The 24,881-nt window shown below is 42.7% G+C and overlaps 1 protein-coding gene across 1 annotated transcript in view; it reads right to left on the reverse strand.

Annotated features, from left to right (window-relative positions):
- LOC126095010 (myrosinase 1-like) overlaps positions 1–24,881 on the reverse strand; it is a 128,756-nt gene that overhangs the window by 6,836 nt on the left and 97,039 nt on the right. The window contains exons 9-10 of the mRNA XM_049909668.1: positions 3,302–3,436; positions 3,100–3,206 (exon numbers count right to left, since the gene is read on the reverse strand). Coding sequence (XP_049765625.1) covers positions 3,100–3,206; positions 3,302–3,436 — 242 coding nt within the window. The remainder of the gene's footprint in view (positions 1–3,099; positions 3,207–3,301; positions 3,437–24,881) is intronic.

Genomic DNA, 24,881 nt, shown 5'->3' on the forward strand with positions numbered 1-24,881 from the left:
GTGAGCGGCTCGAAGTGTACCACCGAGGTCCTCGCATTTGGTGGTGGGAACACACATTCTACTCTATTATTTTTCTTTTTTCCTTCCTAATCGAAAAATCTTTGCGTTTAGTCTTCCAATATGTCAATCTACAGTAATTCTTAAATTTTTATTTAATTATAAATCATTACTGTATACTAGGATACAACAAAATCGTCTTTTGTACAATTTTTTTTAAAAACGGTAGTGCAAAAAATAGTCCATTTAGTTACCTAGGTAACGGAGCATCAACAAAGTTAAATGTAAATAATTGTACGTTCAGTACCCCAGTGATCCCTACTTCGCTTATACAGGCTGTAAGAAAAAGGTATGTCCAAACTTTCAGGAAATATTTCGGCCACGTAGAAAAAATAAATATAGTGTATGGACATAATTTCTAATTTAGAGCTCGGTGTCTACAATTCTCCAACACATTAATTACGGGGCATACACAGGAAAAGAACGTATCGCCACAATGTGAAACGCCATTCTAAGTGAAATGTTCAGAATGCCCTCCGTTAGCAAGATACATCAACCCGTCGCCGCACTCAATCCCTTATTCACTGCTGCAGCCGTGGAGAACTGTGCATTGTTTCACAGCCTTTTACAATACGGGCACGAAGACTCTGTACATCTTGTACCGGGCCTCCGTACACAAGAGCTTTCAAATGCCCCCCCACAAGTAAAGGTCTTGTGGTTTTAGGTCCGGAGAATGTGGAGGCCAAGGAATTGGTCCTACTCTACACATACGTCACGGAATGTATTATGTGTAAGCGTACGAATATTAAAACTGAAGTAAGGAGGAGCTCCATTGTGCACGACGTACGTGTGCCACCCTCATGTTCTAGAAGAACAGCTATGGTATTCTCTAAGAAAGCACTGTAGGTTCCTCCGCTGAGTGTGGGTGGAAGAAAATGAGGCCGTAACAAACAGTCAACAATGGCGGCCCAAACGTTGATAGAAAATCTTAGTTGAAGATTACACAACATTATTTCGCGAGGATTCTCCACAGCCTACAATAAGGAATAGGAGTGGACCAAAAATTTAACCTTGTGGGACTTCCTTCGTGATTTCTCCCTGGTCATTAGATTTTTTTCTTCTTCCAACATATTTTGAAATATTCAGCACAGCTTTTTGCTTTCTGTTTGTTAATATTGTTTCAAATCTGTCATTTCCCCCATGATTCATGTGATTATGAAGAGGAGTAGAAAATGAACTAAAGCGTTTCTGGACTCACGTCCATACACATTCTATTCCTCTATGCGTGTTTCCTGAAAGTTTGGCCATAGTTTTCTGTGCACTTTTCATAAATAAAGTACACGTTAGTATTACTGTGGATTGTTTGATGCAACAACAATGCAAATTACGTCCGATGTAGTTGGGAGCTTGAGGAAAAACCACATGTTTTTCTTTTTTCGGGGGTTACTCTGACTTAGAAATGGCGAGAGGTAGAAATGAACCCTGCAGTTTTCTCGAATACTGTGACTTGAAGAAAAGCTCGTACACCAAGATCGAATCTTTACGCTGCTAAAACCCGATAAAAATCCACAGTGCATTAAGTTTGTGCCGAGTTTGTTGTGGGCCGTAGTACAGTTTCACGTTGGGATAATCGTTTTCGTAGTGGTCACATGAGCATAGACGATAATCCAAGAGCCGGAAAACTAAAACCGTCAACAGATGAACGACGTGTGAAACTTGCGGCAGATGCTCTTGAAGGAGATCGCAGTGTGACTTGTGAGGAATTCTTTGAAACTAAGGGAATTCTCCAAACATCAGTATTTCTTCTTATGACAAATTTTTAGAAGACGAGAAAAATTTCTGTGAGATGGATCGCACACTGTTTGACTGCTGATGAGAATCAGAAACGCCTGGTCATTGTAACTTTTCTCAAACAATAATTCGACGGTGAAGGTCAAGGATTCTTGTGTCGAATTGTCACTACTGATGAAACGTCGATTAGAGACTCTGAAACGGAGTTGAAATCACAGTCCAATGAGTGGAACATTCAGGTTCTGTACGTCCGAAAAAATTTCTAAACGCTCAATCGAAGCTCAAGGTTCAAATGGTTCAAATGGCTCTGAGCACTGTGGGACTTAACATCTGAAGTCATCAGTCCCCTAGAACTTAGAACTACTTAAACGTAACTAACCTAAGGACACCCATGCCCGAGGCAGGATTCGAACCTGCGACCGTAACGGTCGCGCGGTTCCAGACTGAAGCACCTAGAACCGCTCGGCCACACCGGCCGGCGGAAGCTCAAGCAAATGATGACTTTTTCTTATGATCACCAAGAAATCATCAAGACAGTTAGTCCCATTTAGAGTAAGTGTCACAGTAGTGTATTATCGTAACTTCATGCAAAACCTTAGCATAACAATGCACAAGACGAGACATAGTTGCTCAAAGCTGAGCCACTCTTTCATCACGAAAATGCTCTCTCGCGTATCAGCATGTTGTAGCCCAAACATACGGATTGGAGGTGTTGCCGCATCCTGCCTACAGCCCGGACAAATTCCCGAAGTTGTTATCTTTCTCTGGAAGAGATTTCTACCACCGTTACCCGAGCCATTCGACAGATGAACAGAAGTGGTGTCCTGGATGGAGTAATAGAGCTTCCGAGGCGCTGGGATTGACTCATAGAGAAGCAAGGAGACAATACTGGACTGTAAAGAGATAATGGAAATAAATGTGTAAGCAAACAAAAAAAAATTATGATTCATTATTTGAGAAATTTCCCGCGTACTTTCTTTCCCGCGTCACGTGGCCGTAACCCCGTCAGGTGGCATTCAATATGGACATAAATTAATGGCGCACTTCCGCGTGTACGGCCGAGTTGTTTCAGTTTTATCGATTTTGCGCATAAAATGGGGTCAAAAACTCGACTGAAAACCCAGAAGTGCACCATTAATTAACCACGCCGGGAAAACTAAAGAGATCACAGTCGTAATAAAGTTTTGGCTCCTCAGTGTGCTTTCAAAAATGTTATTCTTTCATTGTCCCCTTCATTCTAATAGCACACAAGTCGGCAGACATACAGTTAGTGCAAATCTTTTTATTTAGCAGTTTCTAAAGGTTACTCACGTGAAGCCTGAATCCCATTCCAGGACGTCCATGAGAGACCATAATGTGTACCCGATCACTGGAACACCGTCTAGGTTCACCGCTTCCAGGAGGGCTCCCAGAAAATCCTGAAAATAGTAAATTAAAATACTTGTAACCAAAATGAGGTTGCGTACTCAAAAACACGAGTTATACAGCGGCCCAGCACAAGAGTGTTACATACCGCAAAGTAATTTATCCTGGTAACGTCGTTACGGCCACCAAGATCTTTCAGACCATTCTCTGTTATAATAATCGGGTATCCCGGATATTCGTTAGCAATCCAGTTCAATGATCTTCGAAATCCCGAGGAATCTATCTGAAAATAAAATAGATCTTACTTGTACTTATAATTTCTCCATTTAACACTCTTTTTTAAGAGAAGTGTGCATAATGCCAGCAGCAGTTTAATTCTTATACTCACACTCTGTCAACAGTTTTCTCTCTCCCTTTCTCTCTCTCTCTCTCTCTCTCTCTCTCTCTCTCTCTCTCTCTCTCTCTCTCTCTCCCCCTCCCCCTCTCTCTCCCTCTCTCCCTCGCTCTCCCTCTCTCTCCCTCCCTCTCCCTCCCACTGTTAACACACACACACACACACACACACACACACACACACACACACACACACTGCTTATTCTTCATATTTTACTGTGCCTGTTTTAACATATATCCATCAAACGAATATCAGACGAGACTAATTTGGGAGCGCTCTATAGAATGATCACGCAAAATGCTGATTTAAAAATAATTTTGTTTCTAACTGAAACAGATTGACGTTTTCCGTTGACATTGGCTGTTGCATGAAAGACATGACAAGCGATAATTGTTTGGACTTACTCAAACTACATAATTCGAAACCAAAATTGCAAATATCTGCTTCAACACCAGAGAAAATGCGTCTGACAACTCTTAAGAGAGACAATCGGTAGATCCAAAACATCAGAGAGGGGGCTCCCTTGTCTAGTGGTATAGTTTATCGTTTCTTCCTACTATGTATATAATTAAGGCATAGTATCGTATTTTATTAACAAAAAAATGGTTCAAATGGCTCTGAGCACTATGGGACTTAACATCTGAGATCATCAGTCCCCTAGAATTCAGAACCACTTAAACCTAACTAACCTAAGGACATCACACACTTCCATGCCCGAGACAGGATTCGAACCTGCGACCGCAGCGGTCGCGCGGTTCCAGACTTGAAGCGCCTAGAACCGCTCGACCACAGCGGACGGCTTTTATATACGCCTTTTACTGTTTTTATTTTATGGTTTGGCTGTTCATTCCATTTGATAATGCACCACAATATACTTCTCCGTACACTATCTAGCAGCAATGTGCGTTTCGGCAGATTACACTCACTCCCCTTTCATAGTATTGGCTTTCCTTTGAGTGTACAATCTTTTTCCTGAAACCATGGTGTTCCTCACTGAGGAAATGTTCCGACAATACTTTAATTTTGTGTGTAACTTTAGCGTGTATTTTCTACGGTACGTTCAGCAGTGTTACACCTCTGTAGCTTATAGGATGAACACTTTCACTTGTTTGGAACATCGCTTATATTAAGGCATTTTTCACTCAGTTGGTATTCAGCATGTCTCACACGCATGTATTCAGTACACTCATATGAAAGCATCTCTCTTTCACTTACTACGAAGAGTATTTCAGAAGTTCGGTATTGATAATATCGGTACCAGGGCTTTTCTTATTTGTCTTCGGCACAATTTCTAACGGGCCAGTTGGATGTAGCCATGTTAGTTGTAGTCCGCAGAGTGGAGTTTTCTTGTTCAGATGGACTGAACCAAAACTGTGTGTCATGTTGCGCCAATGTATTTTCAGGTACACTATTTATATGTGTAGTGTCTTTCCCGTCTTTTTTAAAATGCTTCTGCATTATCAGAAACCAACGCCACACCCTCAAGGAGTGTGTTGAGTATCACCAGGGTATAAATTGTGCAAAACTGAGGGGCTGTATGTTAATGATACACCTGTCACGGTCATCGGCGATCAGACGGCGCCGAGAGGTCGGTCTGTGCATGGTGATGATGTTGGTTTGTGAGGCACTCAACATCGTGGTCATCAGCGCCAGTCCAATCTTTCCGTTTCCAGTCTCCCCCCTAGCTGAAAGATGATGAAGTGATGAGGGCAACACAAATACCCAGTACTCGGGCGGATAAAATCCCCTACCCGACCGGGAATCGAACGCGAGGCCGTGTGACCCAGAGGCAGCAGCGCTAGCCACTAGACCACGAGCTGCGGACGGATCAGTGCACCCCATGTTTTGACTCTGCAGGCAGTAACTGTGCGTTTAGAGGTGAACAGTGTGTGCAACGTCCATTGTAGGGTACAACCCTGCCCTACCGATGAGTGGTCTTGCGAAAAGCTAGATGGACTGTGGACAGATTGCTGCGCATTTTGGAAACAATGTATCGATGATGTGTCACTTCTTTCAGCTGTCGTCTGCAGATGTTCCCACACCTTGGCACACCACGTTCTGGATTTCCTTGTAGTACAGATACACGTCAAGATGGGCGCATTATTCGGGCATTCACCATATAAAAGTAGTACATTCAACTTCTCCCGCGTACATGTCTGCAGGTAACGAATAGTTAATGTTGAAGCAGGCGTGTATTCTCGCTTGCAAACGACCATAAAGATATCGAATGCTATCCTGCAATAGACGGTCCCAAGCATCTTGCTCCTTTTGTAGCAATTCGGCAATAGGTCTTACACGCCATGAAGAACAAGAAAGTTCCCCCTTTACCATGTTCCGACCGAACATCATTCGGTCGGAAATTCGGGCACATTTTGCACCTTCTAGATCACCGAGGACGTTCGGGAACCATCTGCTTGCAGCAGGACTTAGATCACGTGTGCCTCTGACCAGCCAGTCACCGATACCACGATACCACGAAGCAGGACTATTCTTGTGTCGTGAAGTGTGGAATGGCGATGAGAGTACTTTCTGTTTTTACACAGTGATGGACATAAATGTATATGGCACTGACCTAGTGATCGGCCCATAACACACCAGCCCCATTCCAGGATACGTAGTGGGGGAAGAGGGTGGGGCATCAGTCACAGCTCGCCAACACATTTGGTGTTTCTGCTGGGTGAAATAACGGGTGCCCACTAGACTGCGCAGGCTGTTATCCTCGTGCTACTGCCATTTCATCTACAGGAAGGAGGTGTGCATTTTCAGCAGTACAGTCCGTGCTGCGCAACGACCTTTTCGTGGTGTACAATAACTGCTCATGTCGGCGAGATCGCCACGTCTGTCGCCAATTGAACGTATGTGGAACATGATGAAGGCGGAACTCTCTTGTTCTCCATCGCGAGTAAGAACTACTGCCGAATTGCTACAAAAGGTGCAAGGTGCTTGGGACCGTCTATTGCAGGATGGTATTCCATATCTTTATGATCGTTTGCATGCGAGAATACACGCCTGCTTCGACATTAACCATTCGTTGCGTGCATACATGTACGCGGGAGAAGTTGAATGTACTACTTCTATACGGTGAATGTAGAAGAAATGCCGTAAAAACGGTACAGCGGTATAGGGCTATCTACGCAGATCGCCAATGCCCGACGCGCCTAGCACCTGCACGAATTATTAAGACTCTAGTGCGGACAGGCTGCTTGAACGTCAAAGAGAGGGCAAGTAGGCGACTGCAACTGACAGAGAATACGAAGAAGCTGTTCTGGCTACGAAGCTAATGGCCAATGAGTCCCCACAGTGGTATGAGAAATATTACCAACGGATGTGGAATCAACCACACGAGTGTCTTTCGCATCCTGCATCGGCAGAATTTCCATCCCCATCGTCTGTCACTACGTCAGGTACTCGACGACCGTGAACGCCGTACAAAACCTTCTCGGTGTGTCCTTGAGCAGCAGAGACACCACCCTAAGTTTTTCCAGCATGAGCTCTTTACCGGTGAAACAACGTTTACTAACGGAATTAAGGTAAATTTCCATAACATGCACTACTGGGCAGCCGAAAACCAGTACTGGCTTCGTCAGGTACAAAATCAGCTGCCGTGGAGTGTAAACGTATGTTGCGGTATCACACGAAATGACGTTGTCGGAGCTTCCTTCATGTCAGGCGTTCGACATGGACACGCGTACGCTCACCTTCTGCCGGTTGTTCTACAAGAGGTACCACTGGATATCCGAAGGTGTACGTGCCTGCAACACGACGGCCGTCCAGCTCACTCGTCCCGTGTTGCAACGCACATACTGAGTGACAACTTTGTTGGACGTTGGATAGGATGGAATTCTCTTGTCAAATGTCCTGCCAGGTCGCACGATTTCACTCCTTTCTTGACTCCTTCTTTCTTTGGGGAGCATTCAAGGATGCAGCCCCAACTATGCCAGACGATGCGTGTCGTAGAATACTACATCATCCACCCTTGTCACATCTGTTGATTGTTCTTTCGACCGGCGATTGCCGGCCGCTGTGGTCAAGCTGTTCTAGGAGCTTCAATTCGGAACCACGCGGCTGGTACGGTCGCAGGTTCGAATCCTGTCTCGGGCATGCATGTGTGTGATGTCCTTAGGTTAGTTACGTTTAAGTAATTCTAATCCTAGGGAACTGATGACCTAAGATGTTAAGTCCCATAGTGCTTAGAGCCATTTGAACCATTGGACCGGCGATTGCAAATGTGCCTTTCAGGCCACGGTCAGCAGTTGGAACACATGCTTATATACAGGATAAAGTTATTTTTTGGAAGACAAAATGTGATGTGGGTTGTTACGAAATCATTGTTACTAAATTGTTTACTTCATTTACGTAGGTAAGAAACTGCATCGTAATGTTAAACTCAACAGCCTGTGTTATACGTAGCTAGTAACACTGTCATTACTCTCTTACGTTCAACATGAAATGACGTTTCGTTTTGAATATAATTTATTTTGCGGTTTACAGTTGATCACTGAAGCATTTTTAATGAAATGTTTAGCTCAGCCAATGTATACCATCTGATATAATTTAGAGCAGTGTAGGTAGAGAAAATTGTCCGACAGCATGTATTTTACCTCTAAGAAGCACACAGCCAAGTACAGAAAAAGATAGGTCAAATCTTCCATCTAACATTTAGATATTTAATACAGTAGTTGCTTTTTGTAGCGTGTAAGACCTCTTCATTTTTTAAGAATGAACAGTTGATTTCGCTCTTTCAGCTCACGTAAATCTGGTAAGATACACAAATGTGAAACAGTTTTTCGAAGCCCTTTGTGAAACGCTAGATTCAACATTCTAAATGAACCTGCACCTAGGTCGTAAGTTGGTTTTAGGAGATATAAAGCATTATTCTCGTAGCGCAAGCCTACCACACGGTGCACAACTACGCAACCTGGTCCGAAACGCCTGCTTGGCAGCGTTTGCATCGCGGATGCCATCGTGCTCTCACATTCTGGGACATTTCTCGAATTTTTACGACAGGTTTCAACGCCAACATTAACATACGCTATATCACTGTAACTGTCTTGTCAAGAGCCATCGAACGCAGTTATAAAGAGTATTGATTCAATATCTCCTTCGACACCACCGCTAAAAACGTTAACCAAACAAAAATACACGTGCCCCTCGACGCTCTAACATCTGCCGAAAACCGCATTTTGACATGCGTAACCGATCACGACATAAAAGGGGTGTTGCGTCTTACGTTCATTGGTTGATAGATTTTGGGAGAGGGGACCAAAGAGCGAGGTCATCGGTCCCACAGTGTTAGGGGAGGATGGGAAAGTCCGCCGTGCTCTTTCAAAAGAACCATGCCGGCATTTGCGTGGAGCGATTTAGGAAAATCACGGGAAACCTAAATCAGGATAGCCGGACTCAAGTAACTCACTCTGTGAAACTGAATGCAACCATTCACATGAAACATATATTAATACACGTGATAGGAATTATTCATGTTTGCAACATTTAAAACAGTTTATTACATTTTTGCTTGGTGTGTACAGATACGAGGATCACTCGGAAAGTAAAGAACGTTTTGTTTGACACGTGATCGCATCCCTCCACCACCACCGCCGAAGAACTTTCAACGTTGGTACTCATCTACTTCAATTTGGCGGAAGCTACGGTCAAATGCGGTTGCTTACTACTCAACTGCGCGGCTTTAAAATGTGTGGAAAAATTGACGATCCCGCGAAGTGTGAGGTATGCAGTGTTATCCGCTTTTTAAACGCGCAAAAATACCGACCCATCGAAATTTATAGACAGAGAACTGAGGTTTACGGTAGTGTGATGAAGGAAGCGTGAGTGTGAAAATGGTGTACCATCTTTAATGGCGAGCGGAAGAACGTTCACCACGAAGATCGCTCGGGCCTGCCCTCGGTGGCGAATGACAGACTCAAAGCAAGGACTGAAGCAAATCCAAGAAGATAGGCCTTTCACAATTAGTGGACGGCATTCATTCTTTCCACACATTTGCAAGAAATTTGTTCAACGAGATTGCTAGTGTAAATATGGGCTATAAAAAGTGTGCCAGGCGGTTTCATCGAATTTGTCAGATGATGATGAATTTTTGGATCGCATAGTCACTGGTGACGAGACTTGACTATCACATTTCACACCAGAAACAAATCGCCAATCAATGGACTGGCACATTAGCAATCCCCAACGAAACCGAAAAAAAAACAAGACAAATTTTCAGCACTGGAAACATGATGTCTACGGTATTTTCTGATATTGCGCGTGTCCTGCCCATCGACCACATGCCTAGAGGCGAGGTCACAAATGCAGCGGCCTACTGTCAGCGGCCTGAATGACTTCGCAGCGCCATTAAAACAAGCGGCGCGGAATGCTAACCAGCGGAGTCGTCCTCCATCACGATAACGCACGTCCGCGTGCAGCGGGAGTGACGCAGGACCTGCTTCAGCGGTTTCAGTGGGAATTGTTTCAGTACGCGCCATACAGTCTGGCTTAGCCGAAAGTGATTATCACTTCTTCCCCAAATTGAAGGATTTTTTGAATGGACAACACTACGGAAGTGATGGCGAATTTAAAGGAACCGTTGATCAGTGGTTCAACAAAATGGCGGCAACAGGGTATGCAGAAGGCATAGTATAGCTGGTAAAACGGTACAAGTGTCTAAATTTGAACGGTGAAAAGTAGCTTTGGTATCAAATCGTATGTAAAACACAATTTCGTTTAATTGTATCAAAAATTTCTGTAGAAAAGAACATTCTTTACCTTCCAAATGAACCTCGTACATGCTCAATTTCCTTCCATCAGAACCATCAGCCATATTCCAATAATTATCAAATAATTGTTTTTTATATTTTTTAAATTCAGCTTGTTTGTCGCCCTGCTTGTGTGCATTGATGATATTGACCAAATTGTGACACGCACACACACACACACACACACACACACACACACACACACACACACATAATGTTTACTATACTTCTCGCAGTGTCACTGAACACATTTCTCACATATCCACTTACCCGCTATGTTTGGTCAGCAGCAAAATATATCGCAACTTATAAAAGTGAGAATATGCCCAAAACACTATTTTTTTAACAATACGCTGTGTGTTGTCACTCAGTCCAACAGTTCAAGTGCTGTTTCATCAAACACAGTAACTAATGAGTCACTAATGTGGCTGCTGTTGGTGGTTCTGGCGTTGTTGCTGCTGGAGAAAACGTCAACATTGACTTGGTCTGCCTCGTACTTGTGGCTCTCCATGTACGACAGACTGTTGGAGAAGCGCTAACACTCAATTTGAGTCACCTGAACCTTTCTACGATGCAGTACATTCTCTGTCTCAATTACCACCTCTAACTCTATATCTGATGAAATGGCAACACCGACAAATTGCGAAACATTCTTAATCAAATAAAACATTCTCGTGTAAAGGAACATTGCATTGATGACTAGATGAAATAATGGGTTTATATACATAGAAGATAAATGTTCCTATCATTATGATGTGCCTTTACAAAATAAGTCAACATTTTTGAAATTGTAGGATGAGCGTGTTTCCAACCTCGGAAATTCTACTTTTCGACTTTTAAATTGCGATTCTTTACAGCTGGTCACTGCTTATTTCCGAAGAAAGTGTCAAGCTCATTTCTTGGCTATCATATCAAGATCAGATCCAAGTGTGATTCATGCAGGAAAGAAAAATGGAATATATTTTAACGATTTTCTACAACGGGTATTGACAATGTGCAAAACATATATAATAAGATAACAGCATTTTCTACAAAACCGTTGTTTGTTTATCAGAAATAGACCTCTGACACACCAACATGAGGAAACAGAAAAAAATGGTTCAAATGGCTGTGAGCACTATGAGACTCAACTTCTGAGGTCATTAGTCCCCTAGAACTTAGAACTAGTTAAACCTAACTAACCTAAGGACATCACATACATCCATGCCCGAGGCAGGATTCGAACCTGCGACCGTAGCGGTCATGCGGTTCCAGACTGCAGCGCTTTTAACCTCACGGTCACTTCGGCCGGCTGAGGGAACAGAAGGTCCAAATTTATCGCAAACTGCAGTATGTCTGAATGAAAGGAATAGCAGCCTCATTTCTTCCCAGAAGCAAATTTTCGCAGGAAAGCGTTGTCAGAGGCTCTCACAGTCACACAGCATTCTGGTGCTTCTTCAGGGTGTATACAGGGACAAGGAAAAAAAATTCCCGGATTATTCCCGGATTTCTCCCGGATATCCCGTTTAAAAAATATGCTTTTTCCCGGGCGCCCTACTGTCACTTAGCACAGAAAAAGTTCCCTCGGAACTGTAAAACTTATCAATCCTTTGAATGGTTAACGTTTTATATAATCGCGTAGAACTTCCCGGAAAAAAAAGAAAAGCCGGAGCAGAGAAGTTTTGGAAAGACCTTTGATTTGCAGCAACATATACGCTGCATATTTTCGTATTACGAAAGTATAAATTCGAATTGCACCTTAACACAGCTTGTTAGTTTCCGGAATGTTGCAACCGAGGTTGTGATGTCCTTTTGTAAGCGAGTCATATCTCAAGCCACGAGATCTCGCCAGCCGATGACAGCAGCTATTCAGAGCATAGGACACGTGTTATAGTCAGCCACTAGCAACTAGCAAGATTACTGGTTACATAGCGCGAACACACAAGAGGAAAAGTTAACGGTTTACATTAATGTACACAGTACCGTATATCTACAAGAAAAGCTAAGCTTTCACGTGTAATATTGGTCTTTTTTTGGTGTGATATACTTTAAGATACATCACACAAATGTGCCAGTAAATTTAAAATTGTGACATAAATGCCTCGGCTCGAAATTCTTGAAGTGGCTGGTCCTCAAACTATTCAGTTTCGAACGCTCTGTGATTTAGATATCCATCCCACTTTCACACACGTAACATAATTCATCTTGCGTAAAAAGAAATTTACTTTGAAAGTAACGCTTTTCTAACCACCGTTCGCAATACTGTTAGTTATAGGTTCGATTTACCAGTTGCCAGAGAGCGCCAAAAACGAATTATTGTGCGTGTGCAACTGCAGTGGTGTAGGAAGCCCGCATGTTCGTGTGTATAAAGCACTAAGAGAGCTTACACTACACCATAAAAGATACAGGGCATCAGAGGATACTCCAAAAGGCATCAAAATTTCGTGAATCATACTAAAATGCATAATTCGGCTTGAAGTGCACATTGGTTTTTTCCAGATTCACAATGAAGTAGGTCCCATCTGATATTAAGCTTTTCAGTGTGGTTTTTGGGATGTAAATTTTCTTGGAGTACCAGTACTCTACGATCTCATGTTTGGTTCTTTATTATGGCGTAATGCCATACATGGCAGAAGATGATAACGTGCACTTGAAATTCACCGAACAGTTGGAAGTACCCAAAATTGTTAAATGAAACACTTCGTTTCAAATAAAATGATTGCCTCAGCGGAATTTCTTTAGCAAACTTGCAAAAATAACTTCATTCTTCTGCAAGGCGATTAATGCTTGACTGCCACTAACTTGGAAAGAAAATAAAATCATAAACTGAAATTAATAATATATTTTTGCCCTCTGTAATTATGTGAATGCATTTTAATTCACTTGATAGCTCCCGGCCACAGACATCCGTTTTGTTTTCATTTGACGTGGGAGCTGTACACGAAGAGAAGCAGCGGAATCACTTAACGTAAACACGGGTCACGTGGAGACTAACCCCTTCCCCACTACAACTCAGACAACTCTGTGCAAGCGCGAATCTGGCAGCTAGGGCGCGCGAGAAAAATTTTTCTCGTTTGCATCTGGCTGCTTGCTGCTACTACCGATGCAGCTAACAGCCAAACTTCAAGAAGCGGGAAGCGAGAGAAGGTACTGCTTATACGCGAGTCAAATGCGCATGCGCAACAGACCGCTGGCAACTGGTCAAACGAACCTAATGTGAACAGTTGTGACGTCATGCTCATAGCAAGCAGTTTATTGTTACGAAGAATTACAGTCTGCGCCCTACGGCCTTTAACATATTTTTGCTATCTGTAGACGCTTGTGCGTGCACGGTGTTACGTTGTCGTAAAATGCACATTTCCTTTGCCACTACAGTTTTATTTTTTTCCCTCTCGTTTATATTTTATTGCTGCAGTATCATTCTCCAGTAGCAGCATACAATAACATTCTTTGCTAGAGAATCAATTCTGCAGTCAAAACTACAAAAATGTAACTGAAAGCTAAAACAATGAAAAATTCCCGGAATTCCGAAAAATTCCCGGGTTTTTCCCGGTTTTCTCCCGGATGAAAAAATTCCCGGGTTTTTCCCGGAATTCCCGGTTGTCCCGGGTCGTATACACCCTGTTCTTTCTGAAGATACGGTATGATGGGGGTTTAATATTTGCTGCAGCCATTCCAGTAATTATTGCATTTATGTGCTGACAAATATTGCCCACAAAATCTTTACCCTTCGTAAAAAAAAATAGACGGAGAAACCACACAGCATGTTCAACCCATGGATTTTGCGTTTCTTCCCAACATGTATGCCCTACACCACAACAGGAACATACTTTTTAATTTCTATCACCATCACAAAGGAAATCCAGCTTCATTTAGTTTGTCAAAACGTTGCTCACTAGCTAATGACCAACCATCAAAGGATACCAGCCACACATCAGATAGTCTATATTTAGGATACGAAATTGCAGTGCCTGTGTTATTCTGAATTGCGATGCAAAGTTCCTTTGGACATGCATGCCGAAAGGAACAGGTACTGTGGCGACAACAGCCGGTGTGAAAGACATTAAATGTATTCGCCGTTGCGAATATGGACAACCATCAGCTGTAGAATGGAATGACGACAGTGAAAATTTGTGCCGAACTGGGAACGGAAGCCGGATTTCCTGCATATCGCGAGCCGTCGACTTACCATTTGGATATCCGTGCACGATTCACGGCCACACCCAAACTTCCATGTCGTCAATCAGGTGTTTACAACCTGTACTTGTACAACCATGTACACTCCTGGAAATGGAGAAAAGAACACATTGACACCGGTGTGTCAGACCCACCATACTTGCTCCGGACACTGCGAGAGGGCTGTACAAGCAATGATCACACGCACGGCACAGCGGACACACCAGGAACCGCGGTGTTGGCCGTCGAATGGCGCTAGCTGCGCAGCATTTGTGCACCGCTGCCGTCAGTGTCAGCCAGTTTGCCGTGGCATACGGAGCTCCATCGTAGTCTTTAACACTGGTAGCATGCCGCGACAGCGTGGACGTGAACCGTATGTGCAGTTGACGGACTTTGAGCGAGGGCGTATAGTGGGCATGCGGGAGGCCGGGTGGACGTACCGCCGAATTGCTCAACACGTGGGGCGTGAGGTCTCCACAGTACATCGATGTTATCGCCAGTGGTCGGCGGAAGGTGCACGTGCCCGTCGACCTGGGACCGGACCGCAGCGACGCACGGATGCACGCCAAGACCGTAGGATCCTACGCAGTGCCGTAGGGGACCGCACCGCCACTTCCCAGCAAATTAGGGACACTGTTGCTCCTGGGGTATCGGCGAGGACCATTCGCAACCGTCTCCATGAAGCTGGGCTACGGTCCCGCACACCGTTAGGCCGTCTTCCGCTCACGCCCCAACATCGTGCAGCCCGCCTCCAGTGGTGTCGCGACAGGCGTGAATGGAGGGACGAATGGAGATGTGTCGTCTTCAGCGATGAGAGTCGCTTCTGCCTTGGTGCCAATGATGGTCGTATGCGTGTTTGGCGCCGTGCAGGTGAGCGCCACAATCAGGACTGCATACGACCGAGGCACACAGGGCCAACACCCGGCATCATGGTGTGGGGAGCGATCTCCTACACTAGCCGTACACCACTGGTGATCGTCGAGGGGACACTGAATAGTGCACGGTACATCCAAACCGTCATCGAACCCATCGTTCTACCATTCCTAGACCGGCAAGGGAACTTGCTGTTCCAACAGGACAATGCACGTCCGCATGTATCCCGTGCCACCCAACGTGCTCTAGAAGGTGTAAGTCAACTACCCTGGCCAGCAAGATCTCCGGATCTGTCCCCCATTGAGCATGTTTGGGACTGGATGAAGCGTCGTCTCACGCGGTCTGCACGTCCAGCACGAACGCTGGTCCAACTGAGGCGCCAGGTGGAAATGGCATGGCAAGCCGTTCCACAGGACTACATCCAGCATCTCTACGATCGTCTCCATGGGAGAATAGCAGCCTGCATTGCTGCGAAAGGTGGATATACACTGTACTAGTGCCGACATTGTGCATGCTCTGTTGCCTGTGTCTATGTGCCTGTGGTTCTGTCAGTGTGATCATGTGATGTATCTGCCCCCAGGAATGTGTCAATAAAGTTTCCCCTTCCTGGGACAATGAATTCACGGTGTTCTTATTTCAATTTCCAGGAGTGTATATTCCCACACAGGTGAGACATTTTACCTTAAAATCGCTTGGCCGGCGTCTGCGGGTAAATACGATGTTGCAGCGCCTCTGTTATCCTGAATTACGATTCAGAGTTCATTTGGAAACGCATTCATGAATACGAATCACCCGCCGACACCGAGCAAGCGACATTCAAGTAAAATGTTTCACCCGTGCGGGAACATACATAACGGATGCACTAGTTCAGGTTGTAGACGCATCATCGACGACTTATGGAAGTTTGGGTCATGCCGTGAGCCATGCACAGATAACCATATGGTAAGGCGACCGCTCGCGATGAGCTGTAAATCCGGGTTGCTAAGTACGAGTGGCAGTCGTTTGGACACTAAGTTACGCACATCTGATTCCATTGCTCTCCTGAATGACTGAGTATTTCTTAAACCCCATTTTGGAACTTTGAGACGAAACCGATGGTTCCGCCTTACTGTGTCACATTGTACCTTGTGAAAGTGATTTTATATGTCGCATTAATCATTCTTGTAAGTGCAGTACGGTACAGTAAGCCTCTGGAAAAGGGATGTACGCCAATGTGTCCACCTATTTATTATTTCGTTACGTACCTCCTTTACATTATCTTCATTATGTTGCTATAAACTATAGAATTGTTTTATTGTGGGTTCGTCTGCAGAACAGCTGTAGGACAGAGATGCACGCTTTACTTAGATTTTGGTGAATGTCTAACTCCTGTGGCGAACTGACAAAGACACACCTGTAGAGTCTTCGAGGGTTGGCGGGATCCCTGTCCCATTACCACTCAGGGAAGAGCAGAGTGACCGTTAAGGACGCTTCGGCATCCAGTTCCTGGTCTGGCTAGAGAGCAGGCGGAAGCTTCCTTCACGTAGTTTGCAAAAGTTGAAGAGGATGAGGAATCTTATGATTAATCCATTCTTTTTCGTCTGTGGAATACTTAAGTAAACTGGCGAGTGAAATTCATTGCTAATTTTTTATTTCTGGTCTAATGGTCATTGTCTCCACGCTGCCACGTGAGAAGTTCTGCAAGGAGACTTGACTACCAGCGTCCTAAATTAGGTTCAGACAGGAAATGCGTGTAAAGTTTAATTTTGTAATAAAACCGAAAATGATCCACATGAGTGAGTAAATAAAAGAGCCATTGATTTCCGACTACCAGCTGGAGTTGGGTGCACAAATCATTGAACAAATGATGTTCTTGTGTCTAGGATTTGCATGTGTCTCGTGTAAAGTTTTGATTATGTTCCAACAACGATCGACTAAGGTGAGTTCCAGCATACCGCCTCGACTTCCAAGGTGGTGTTGGTTGCACAGTCATTGCAAAATGATCGTTCTTGTTGAAATTCATATTAGGAGAAAAAAGTGCATGTGAAGAATTTAGTAGGATGTAATAAATTTTATATGTGCCTGATTAGTATTCCAATTGAAGAACTATAATCAATCAGTAAATGATTTTGGTAAAATCAGTGAAAGATAGATCGTGTCTGCCTGTGTGACAAATATCCGCTAACTCTCTTGGTTGCTTGAGCCCTCCCATTCGTTATCAAAAAAATGGTTCAAATGGCTGTGAGCACTATGGGACTTAACATCTGTGGTCATCAGTACCCTAGAACTTAGAACTACTTAAACCTAACCAACCTAAGGACATCACACACATCCGTGCCCGAGGCAGAATTCGAACCTGCGACCGTAGCAGCCGCGCGGTTCCGGACTGGAGCGCCTAGAACCGCTCGGCCACCGCGGCCGGCCACTCGTTATCCTTTGAGCATAAACTGACAATTTGTATTTCACTTAACAGTCAAATGATTATTTTGGTCCGACCTTCTTTTTATGAAATCCCAAGCACTAAATCAAGAAAGACAGAAAGAATGCCGCCCGGTGTGGTCGAGTGGTTCTAGGCGCTTCAGTCTGGGACCACGCGACCGCTACGGTCGCAAGTTCGAATCCTGCCTCGGGCACGGATGTGTGTGATGTCCTTAGGTTAGTTAGGTTTAAGTAGTTCTGACTCCTAGGGGACTGATGACCTCAGAAGTTCAGTCCCATAGTGCTCAGAGCCATTTGAACAGAAAGAGTAAATGTCCTCATTGGAAAGGAAGTGCATACACTCCGACAATGATCTCCCTATGAGCTCGAAGCAAAGAAATAAAGTATAGTTGGACGTAACTAAACTCAAAGATGCAAACGAGAAAAGAACAATAACCGTTTAAACTGTTAAAAAAGTATGATATTTATCTTAGTGTCATCTCATATATTCTACACACACACACTCACATACATAATGCTGTGCCACAGCAACAGCATTGATCATATGTGATGGGAAAAACAGCTGTGGGAAATATGACATATTTTCTCCCAGCACATAAGGGTGATTTAGGGTATATGTGGATGTACATTGACAACCAGTTTCTTTATTCGTCAGTACCTGAAAGTGAGATGGAAGGTGTGATATTATTGGATTTCAGACATTTTGCATATGACAAAAGTACAGCCATCGAGCTGTAGTTTGTAATGATACTAAGCATGACAACGCGAGAGTAAAGAAACGAAATCTGTTTATAACGTGCGCCTATACCAAGACGCGCGGCCAGCGTTTAAAAGGTACTTTTAAATACTATGACTCGCTGGGCGCGGATATTTAAAATCATTGCCGCAGCGCTTGATAGCAAGAAGCTGCGAAACAGAAGAAAGAACAATTTATCATTTGTTAGGAAAATTCTAGAGTCTTTATAGCTGGTTGTACTTCTGGTCGCCGATATGTTAACATGTACTTCATTACCTTTGATGTTTGGTTGCTGACTTGTTAAGACGTGTTGTGTAGCACCGCTACAAGTTTAGTGTGAAAAACCACGTTATCATCAAGAAAGAAAACGCTTTTGTAGACCTAGTGACGATAAAAAATACTTACGCGCACGCCAGGACATTTAATTTTTTACAAAATATCACACATACAAAAGCAGCGATTGTTGGACTGCTCCATGTATGAGAAAAACATAAAAATGTAAGTTTTGTATTCATTGTAAATTTGGTAATGTTTATAGTTTAACGCCTTTCTTCTTTGAGAATATACTTTTCCTCCACTGTACAGAAAATCTATGCTTATTCTTTTCTTTAAATTAACCACAAATAATGTTTATGTTTAAATGAACTTTGTTACAGGTTCGCTCTTTATCGCGGTGTGTCGATTGTATTTGGGAGACCACTAACGTGTTCAATTTACGATCTGACAATTTTTTTTACAAAATTTCACTGTTTTGCATTCATTTCCAATTTTTTTATTATTCAATTAGGTCCCTTAGGTAATTTCATTGAAGAGTCTGATTGCGTGAAAGCAATCCGGGTTAAGAGGTCATTTGAGAAACTATTTTCACGCAATCAATCCGTACGTCTCCTAAACACAATCGAGAACCGACGCATCGTCGATCATTCATTAATTTTTCTCTTTTTCCAAGTCGTACCAAGAAACGGCCAAGGAGAACTGCCGTGAGTACGCAATCTAGTGTTAAAAGGTTGCATTCTTTATCTTGTCGGCAAACATTGCCATGAATTATCAACATCAATGTTATATGTGGTTAAATAAGAAAAGTCACACAAAAAAAACCTTTTAACGCTAGATGTGGCGCCCGAACAGGGACTTGACTAAAAAAAACTAATTTGTTCTTTTTATTTTCATGCTATCATCTGGAGAAAATTGGAAGCCTAAAACAGTGATAAAAAAGGACGTATATGCAGAAAATCGCAGTAAGAATCCACAACAGCAATAAATAGCAGCGTGCAAGACAACTAATGTGAGTACGATTTTTCATTACGTTTCAAGCTTTGCGTACCGAGCATTCAGTCGGCTCGTGACATTCACTCTCTACGTTTTTTTTCCTTTTCCTCAAGCAATTTAATTTCCAAATTTCTGTTTCCTTTTGCTATTAGATCCGCCTCTATCACATCATTTCGCTTACAATAGTTAGAAATAGTTAGCAAGAATTCCATTGTTGTGCATTTTAGTAAATCACAATGGCCGCCAGTTTCAGTGCTCTATAAGTGTTTTTCATTTATTTTATCTCTCTCGTTGCCATATTGGCATTTTCGTGTGTCAGAGTTTCAATTGTTTATAACGCGCAAGCAATATCTGAGAAATCAGGACGCAAAATCCTTGGCGCACCTGACAAGTGAAAATCATAATTAAAAAAAAAATTATCTTTTCTAGCTCGTGCAGTGTAACTACTTTAAATTTACGATGGCTGATGAGCAACCAAGGCAACTTAGATCGCGCGCGGGTGTAAACAAACCTGAATCTCGTAGTGAGGGAACAACATAGGACGAAGCGACACGTGAGCTGTCGGTGCCACAGACCGCGTCGCAGTCACGTGAATGCTCGCTGTCAGATATACTAAAATTGTTTGCTGATATGAAAACCAGTTTTGAAGCGAACATGGGTAATCTTGACACTCGAATGGCACAGTTAACAAACCAAAGTGACAATATTGAAACGCAAATCAGTCAGTTGACAAACCAAAGTGACAATATTGAAACGCAAATCAGTCAGTTAGCAAACCAAAGTGACAGCAGGTTCAACAGTTTAGAATCAAGGGTAGAGGACACTCAAGTGCGAATGAACAATATAAATTCTGTTATTACCGACATCCAAGCACAAATCAAAAAATCGAATGACACCATGGAGGAAAAAATTAAAGCCATTACCACTGCTTACGCAAGCGAGCTAAACGCAACCGTACACGCAAAAATTGATAGTGTTCTTTCGATGGTGGAATCCGCCGAGACCAATATTGGTAGCAAGTTCATAGATATGCAGGCCCAAATAGATGTGTGTAAATCAACTGCGAGTGACTCTTTGAAACATTACAGTGATGTTTCAAAGAGAGTAAGCCAATTGACAGAAAGTGTCAACCACGTTGGCGAGCGAGTCGAAGACCTTGCTCAGCAAATATCCGATGTCAATATTGACAAAAAGATCGCAGATGTCAACACCGGTATAAGCAATACACTTAATAGGGAATTTGAAGAGTGGATGCAATCCAAAGAAAAGTACATTGTCAGCAAGGTACACGCTGAACTAAAGGGTACGGTTAAATCTGCTACAGCAGAAATCTTAACCGCTCCCGGTACTTCTGGTGACACTTTAACCAGTGAATTAGGTGAAATCAGACGAGCATTTAGCCACGATCTTCCGGAATGGAAACGTCAGCTAAGCAATGATATAGATCAACTAAAACGACAAGTTACGGAATTGCAAGGTGACAATCAAAGTGAGTATTCGCTACCGCCAGAACACGATAGTCGTCAATATCCCGCGTGTCAGGTACAATTCTCACCAACAGTAAATAATACGCGTGACGAAACTTCTACGTCATGTAGTCATGCCGATCAACTAACACTCGTTGAACTAATGCGAGACGAGAGTGTGCTAAAACACAGAGTTTTTCAGCCTTTTATGCCTGAAAAACGAAATATACATCCCATGGTATTTCTAAAATCATTCACAGGTGCTTTTCCGGAATCATGGAACGACAGGCAGCGGATACAGTTCATCTTAGGCTATGTACACGGTGAAGGATCAATTTGGGGTACAGAAATAATAGACAAATGTCACACCTATGCAGATTTTGAAAAGCATTTTTTGAATAAATTCTGGAGTTCAGGTATACAACAAAGACTCCGAAAAGATGTTTACAATGCCGAACCTTTCAACACCAAAGGAGGAGGTTTGAGACGTTATTTTGAAAAATATCTACGTAAAATTCAGTATTGGGACACGCCCATTTCAACCAAAGATGTAATCATGATCTTAAAGTCAAAACTTCCTGTGTCAATAAGAGAAAAACTAGTTAATGTGAGTGAAGAAGACCTAGAAGCCTTTCTTTCTGTTCTTGACAATTTGGATATGATCTATGAGGATGTGCGTGCGAGCGCGCGGAATAATTATAATAATGGACCGCCCGCTCCGCAGCAGCACATAACAAACTGTGTCAATGGAATGTCGTACCAACATAACACGGGACAACCAAACGCTCAGTCTCACGGCAATCATAACAGTTTCAACCGCCGTAATGGAAAACAATATAACAAACATCCACACCAGAATAGATACAATCCGATTTATCAAAACACACAGCAACAATACGGTAATTCACCGATAAATCATAACGGTAGTTATCAGTACCAGAACAACAAGACGAATAATGGAAATCGTCACAAGGGAAAGAAATGGAACAATTATAATAATCCACAACAGTACAGTCAGCCGAGTCACTTCACTCCCTCTCAGCAAATAAATTTTTCACAGCCGAAAAATGCGACATTTTCTCACCAACCCAACCAACAGTTCAGGAACAATAGTCAGGACAATTCGTCGGATGCTTTTCCTGACACCGCCGGTTATAATAGCCAAGGAAATCCGACTATTTTTTACACACACGCGAACCAAGCACCAAACGCAATGTCAAATAACACGCAATCAACAGATGCACAAGTCGTATGGGATACGAACGCAAATTTTCGACCTGGTAGGTCGCAAAATACTAGTCAAGTAAAAATAACTGACATTTCAGCTCCACCCCAGTCGGAAAACCATTAGCAGCTTCTTTAGGCCTCCACGGGGAAGCTGCGGAACCAATAAGCTCTCATATCTTTAACCACTCATGCCAACCTAAGAAAAAAGGCGCATGACAAACACATTAGCAAAGTCTTATCGTATCGTATAAATGAACGAGTGCTATTAAAGACCCACTTCAAACCATCTTCGATTCATCATAAGAATCGCAAGTGGCAGCACTTGTATGAAGGACCATATATTATCTTAAGAAAGCCGCACATTGGTTGCTATCTATTAGCTGACCCTGTATCTGGACGAATAAAAGGATTGTTTCATCACGCAGACTTGAAGAAATACCGAGTCAACCATTGAAAATATCTGTTAAGTTAAGCTGCTAAAAGAAAATATACACACACACACTATAGGTTGTCATACTATGTGTGAAGTACCAACGTATGTAAGAGTAGTGCACAGGACTAACACCCTGTCGACCTGCCCCAACAAGATAAGTAATTTATATGAGCACCTTAAGTAAAACACATTTATTGTAGGAGAGCAAGATTTGCCTTAGATGTAAGTTAGTTTTAAGTTAATTGAGCCATGAACGGCCAGAGCCGAAAGAGCTGACATATATTATAGTAGGGACGTGCTAAGTGCCACCTGCTACAACTAGTTTTAAGTATAGCAAAGCTCTCTCCTCTTGAATGAAATAAATTAAAATGATCATTCAGACCAGAATGATTGCTCGTAGGTAAATAAATAAATAAATAAAAATTATCAAGGTTGCTTACTCTAATGAGGTAAATGTTATGTTAAGCATAAGGAGTGTGTGACAACAAATTTTATGAGACCACCTATGAAACGCAGCAGGCAAAAAGCAGCAGCTTAGCATATAAGAATCAAGTAAGTCAATAACGATCCAGGTAGCAGGAAAGAAGTGCGCAACTCAATTATTTTATTATAATACGGAGAAAACCGTATACGCTCATAACAAGATACGATTTTTTTTTTTTAGAAAACAATTTTACGATACATGGAACAGAAGATAGTTAACAGACACAGTTCACTGCTAATGCATGGTTTAAGTAATTTTAGATATGCATAGAAAATTGTTTAGAGAGCTGGATAAGACGACAAGGAAACTACTGTATCGATTTAATTATGCTATTTGTCATGAAAAACTAAGGTGATAATTTATGTTAAGCTCATCATATCATACGTCATTAACACTGTGTCTTCAAATTTCTTCACTCCATAAAAGTCTTTTGTGTTTTCCTCTAACCAGTATCCTTACCATCCTACCTTATCCAGTAGAGAAGTGAATTTTACGGGCTGGTTGCATGATTGGTACATACAGGCTATACGAATGGATAGTCGTGACACATTGGTTGTCGACGGTCTACGCTTATTCTCCGCAAATTGCGAGTTCAATTAAGATTTGTTATGTGCAATTGCACGACAGGGAACACCGAGCTTCCCAGTTTCCCTAATGGTAGTTTGAACACGAACTGTTCATCACGTAAACGAAGCCACATTGACTATGTCTTCAAACTAACGACGTAACAGAGAGAAAATAAAAGAGCTGAACTTGAGAAAAGAGTAACCATTGTAAAAAGAAAAGAATAACAAGATTTCGAACAAAGTGTAAACCTAAAGTGCCTTGGAAGCACAAACTACGAACAAGAGACACGCTTTTCGTCAGGCCTTGTAGTCACAGAGACTAAACATTTCTTTGTAAATAATTTTTAGACATGATATGTATACTAAATGTTAACTGTACTTTGTAGTAATAATGCAGTCAGTAATAAATGGACACGTATGTGCTGCTGCGTGTGAACCGACTATAGACAAGTAATTAATGGACACGTATAAAAGTGGTGCGTGTGAACCTTAACATGACGACCAAATAAATGTGAACACAAATTAATAATAACGTGTGAACTGAAAAGGTGATAACGCCAAGGACACGTGTGAAATACCGCGTGTGAAGTAATGCTGTAAGTACTTGTACCACGAAACCGCGATGTAGAAAGCCGAAGAGTGAAAGTGAATAAGTGTTGTACTTACCACAAACGATACTGTACGCCTTTCCACGGACACATTCTTCGAAACTGCTGCGGGAGTCGCCGCATCTGGCTGCTTCCGTAATCCAGAGTCGATGAAAAACTGTGTAAAAACTCACACCACGGCTAGTAGACACCAAACGCTCTGCTCCTCGCAGAATACTGCTGCTAGCGTTGTGGAACTGTCAAGTTATTATCACGTGATTGTGACCAACGGACGTAACACTGTGTACGCTGAGCGCTCAACAATCAATTTTTCTTTGCACAACGAGCGCGGATGCCAAATGTGTTTG

Source organism: Schistocerca cancellata, chromosome 8, assembly GCF_023864275.1.
Source record: "Schistocerca cancellata isolate TAMUIC-IGC-003103 chromosome 8, iqSchCanc2.1, whole genome shotgun sequence".
Lineage (NCBI taxonomy): Eukaryota > Metazoa > Arthropoda > Insecta > Orthoptera > Acrididae > Schistocerca > Schistocerca cancellata.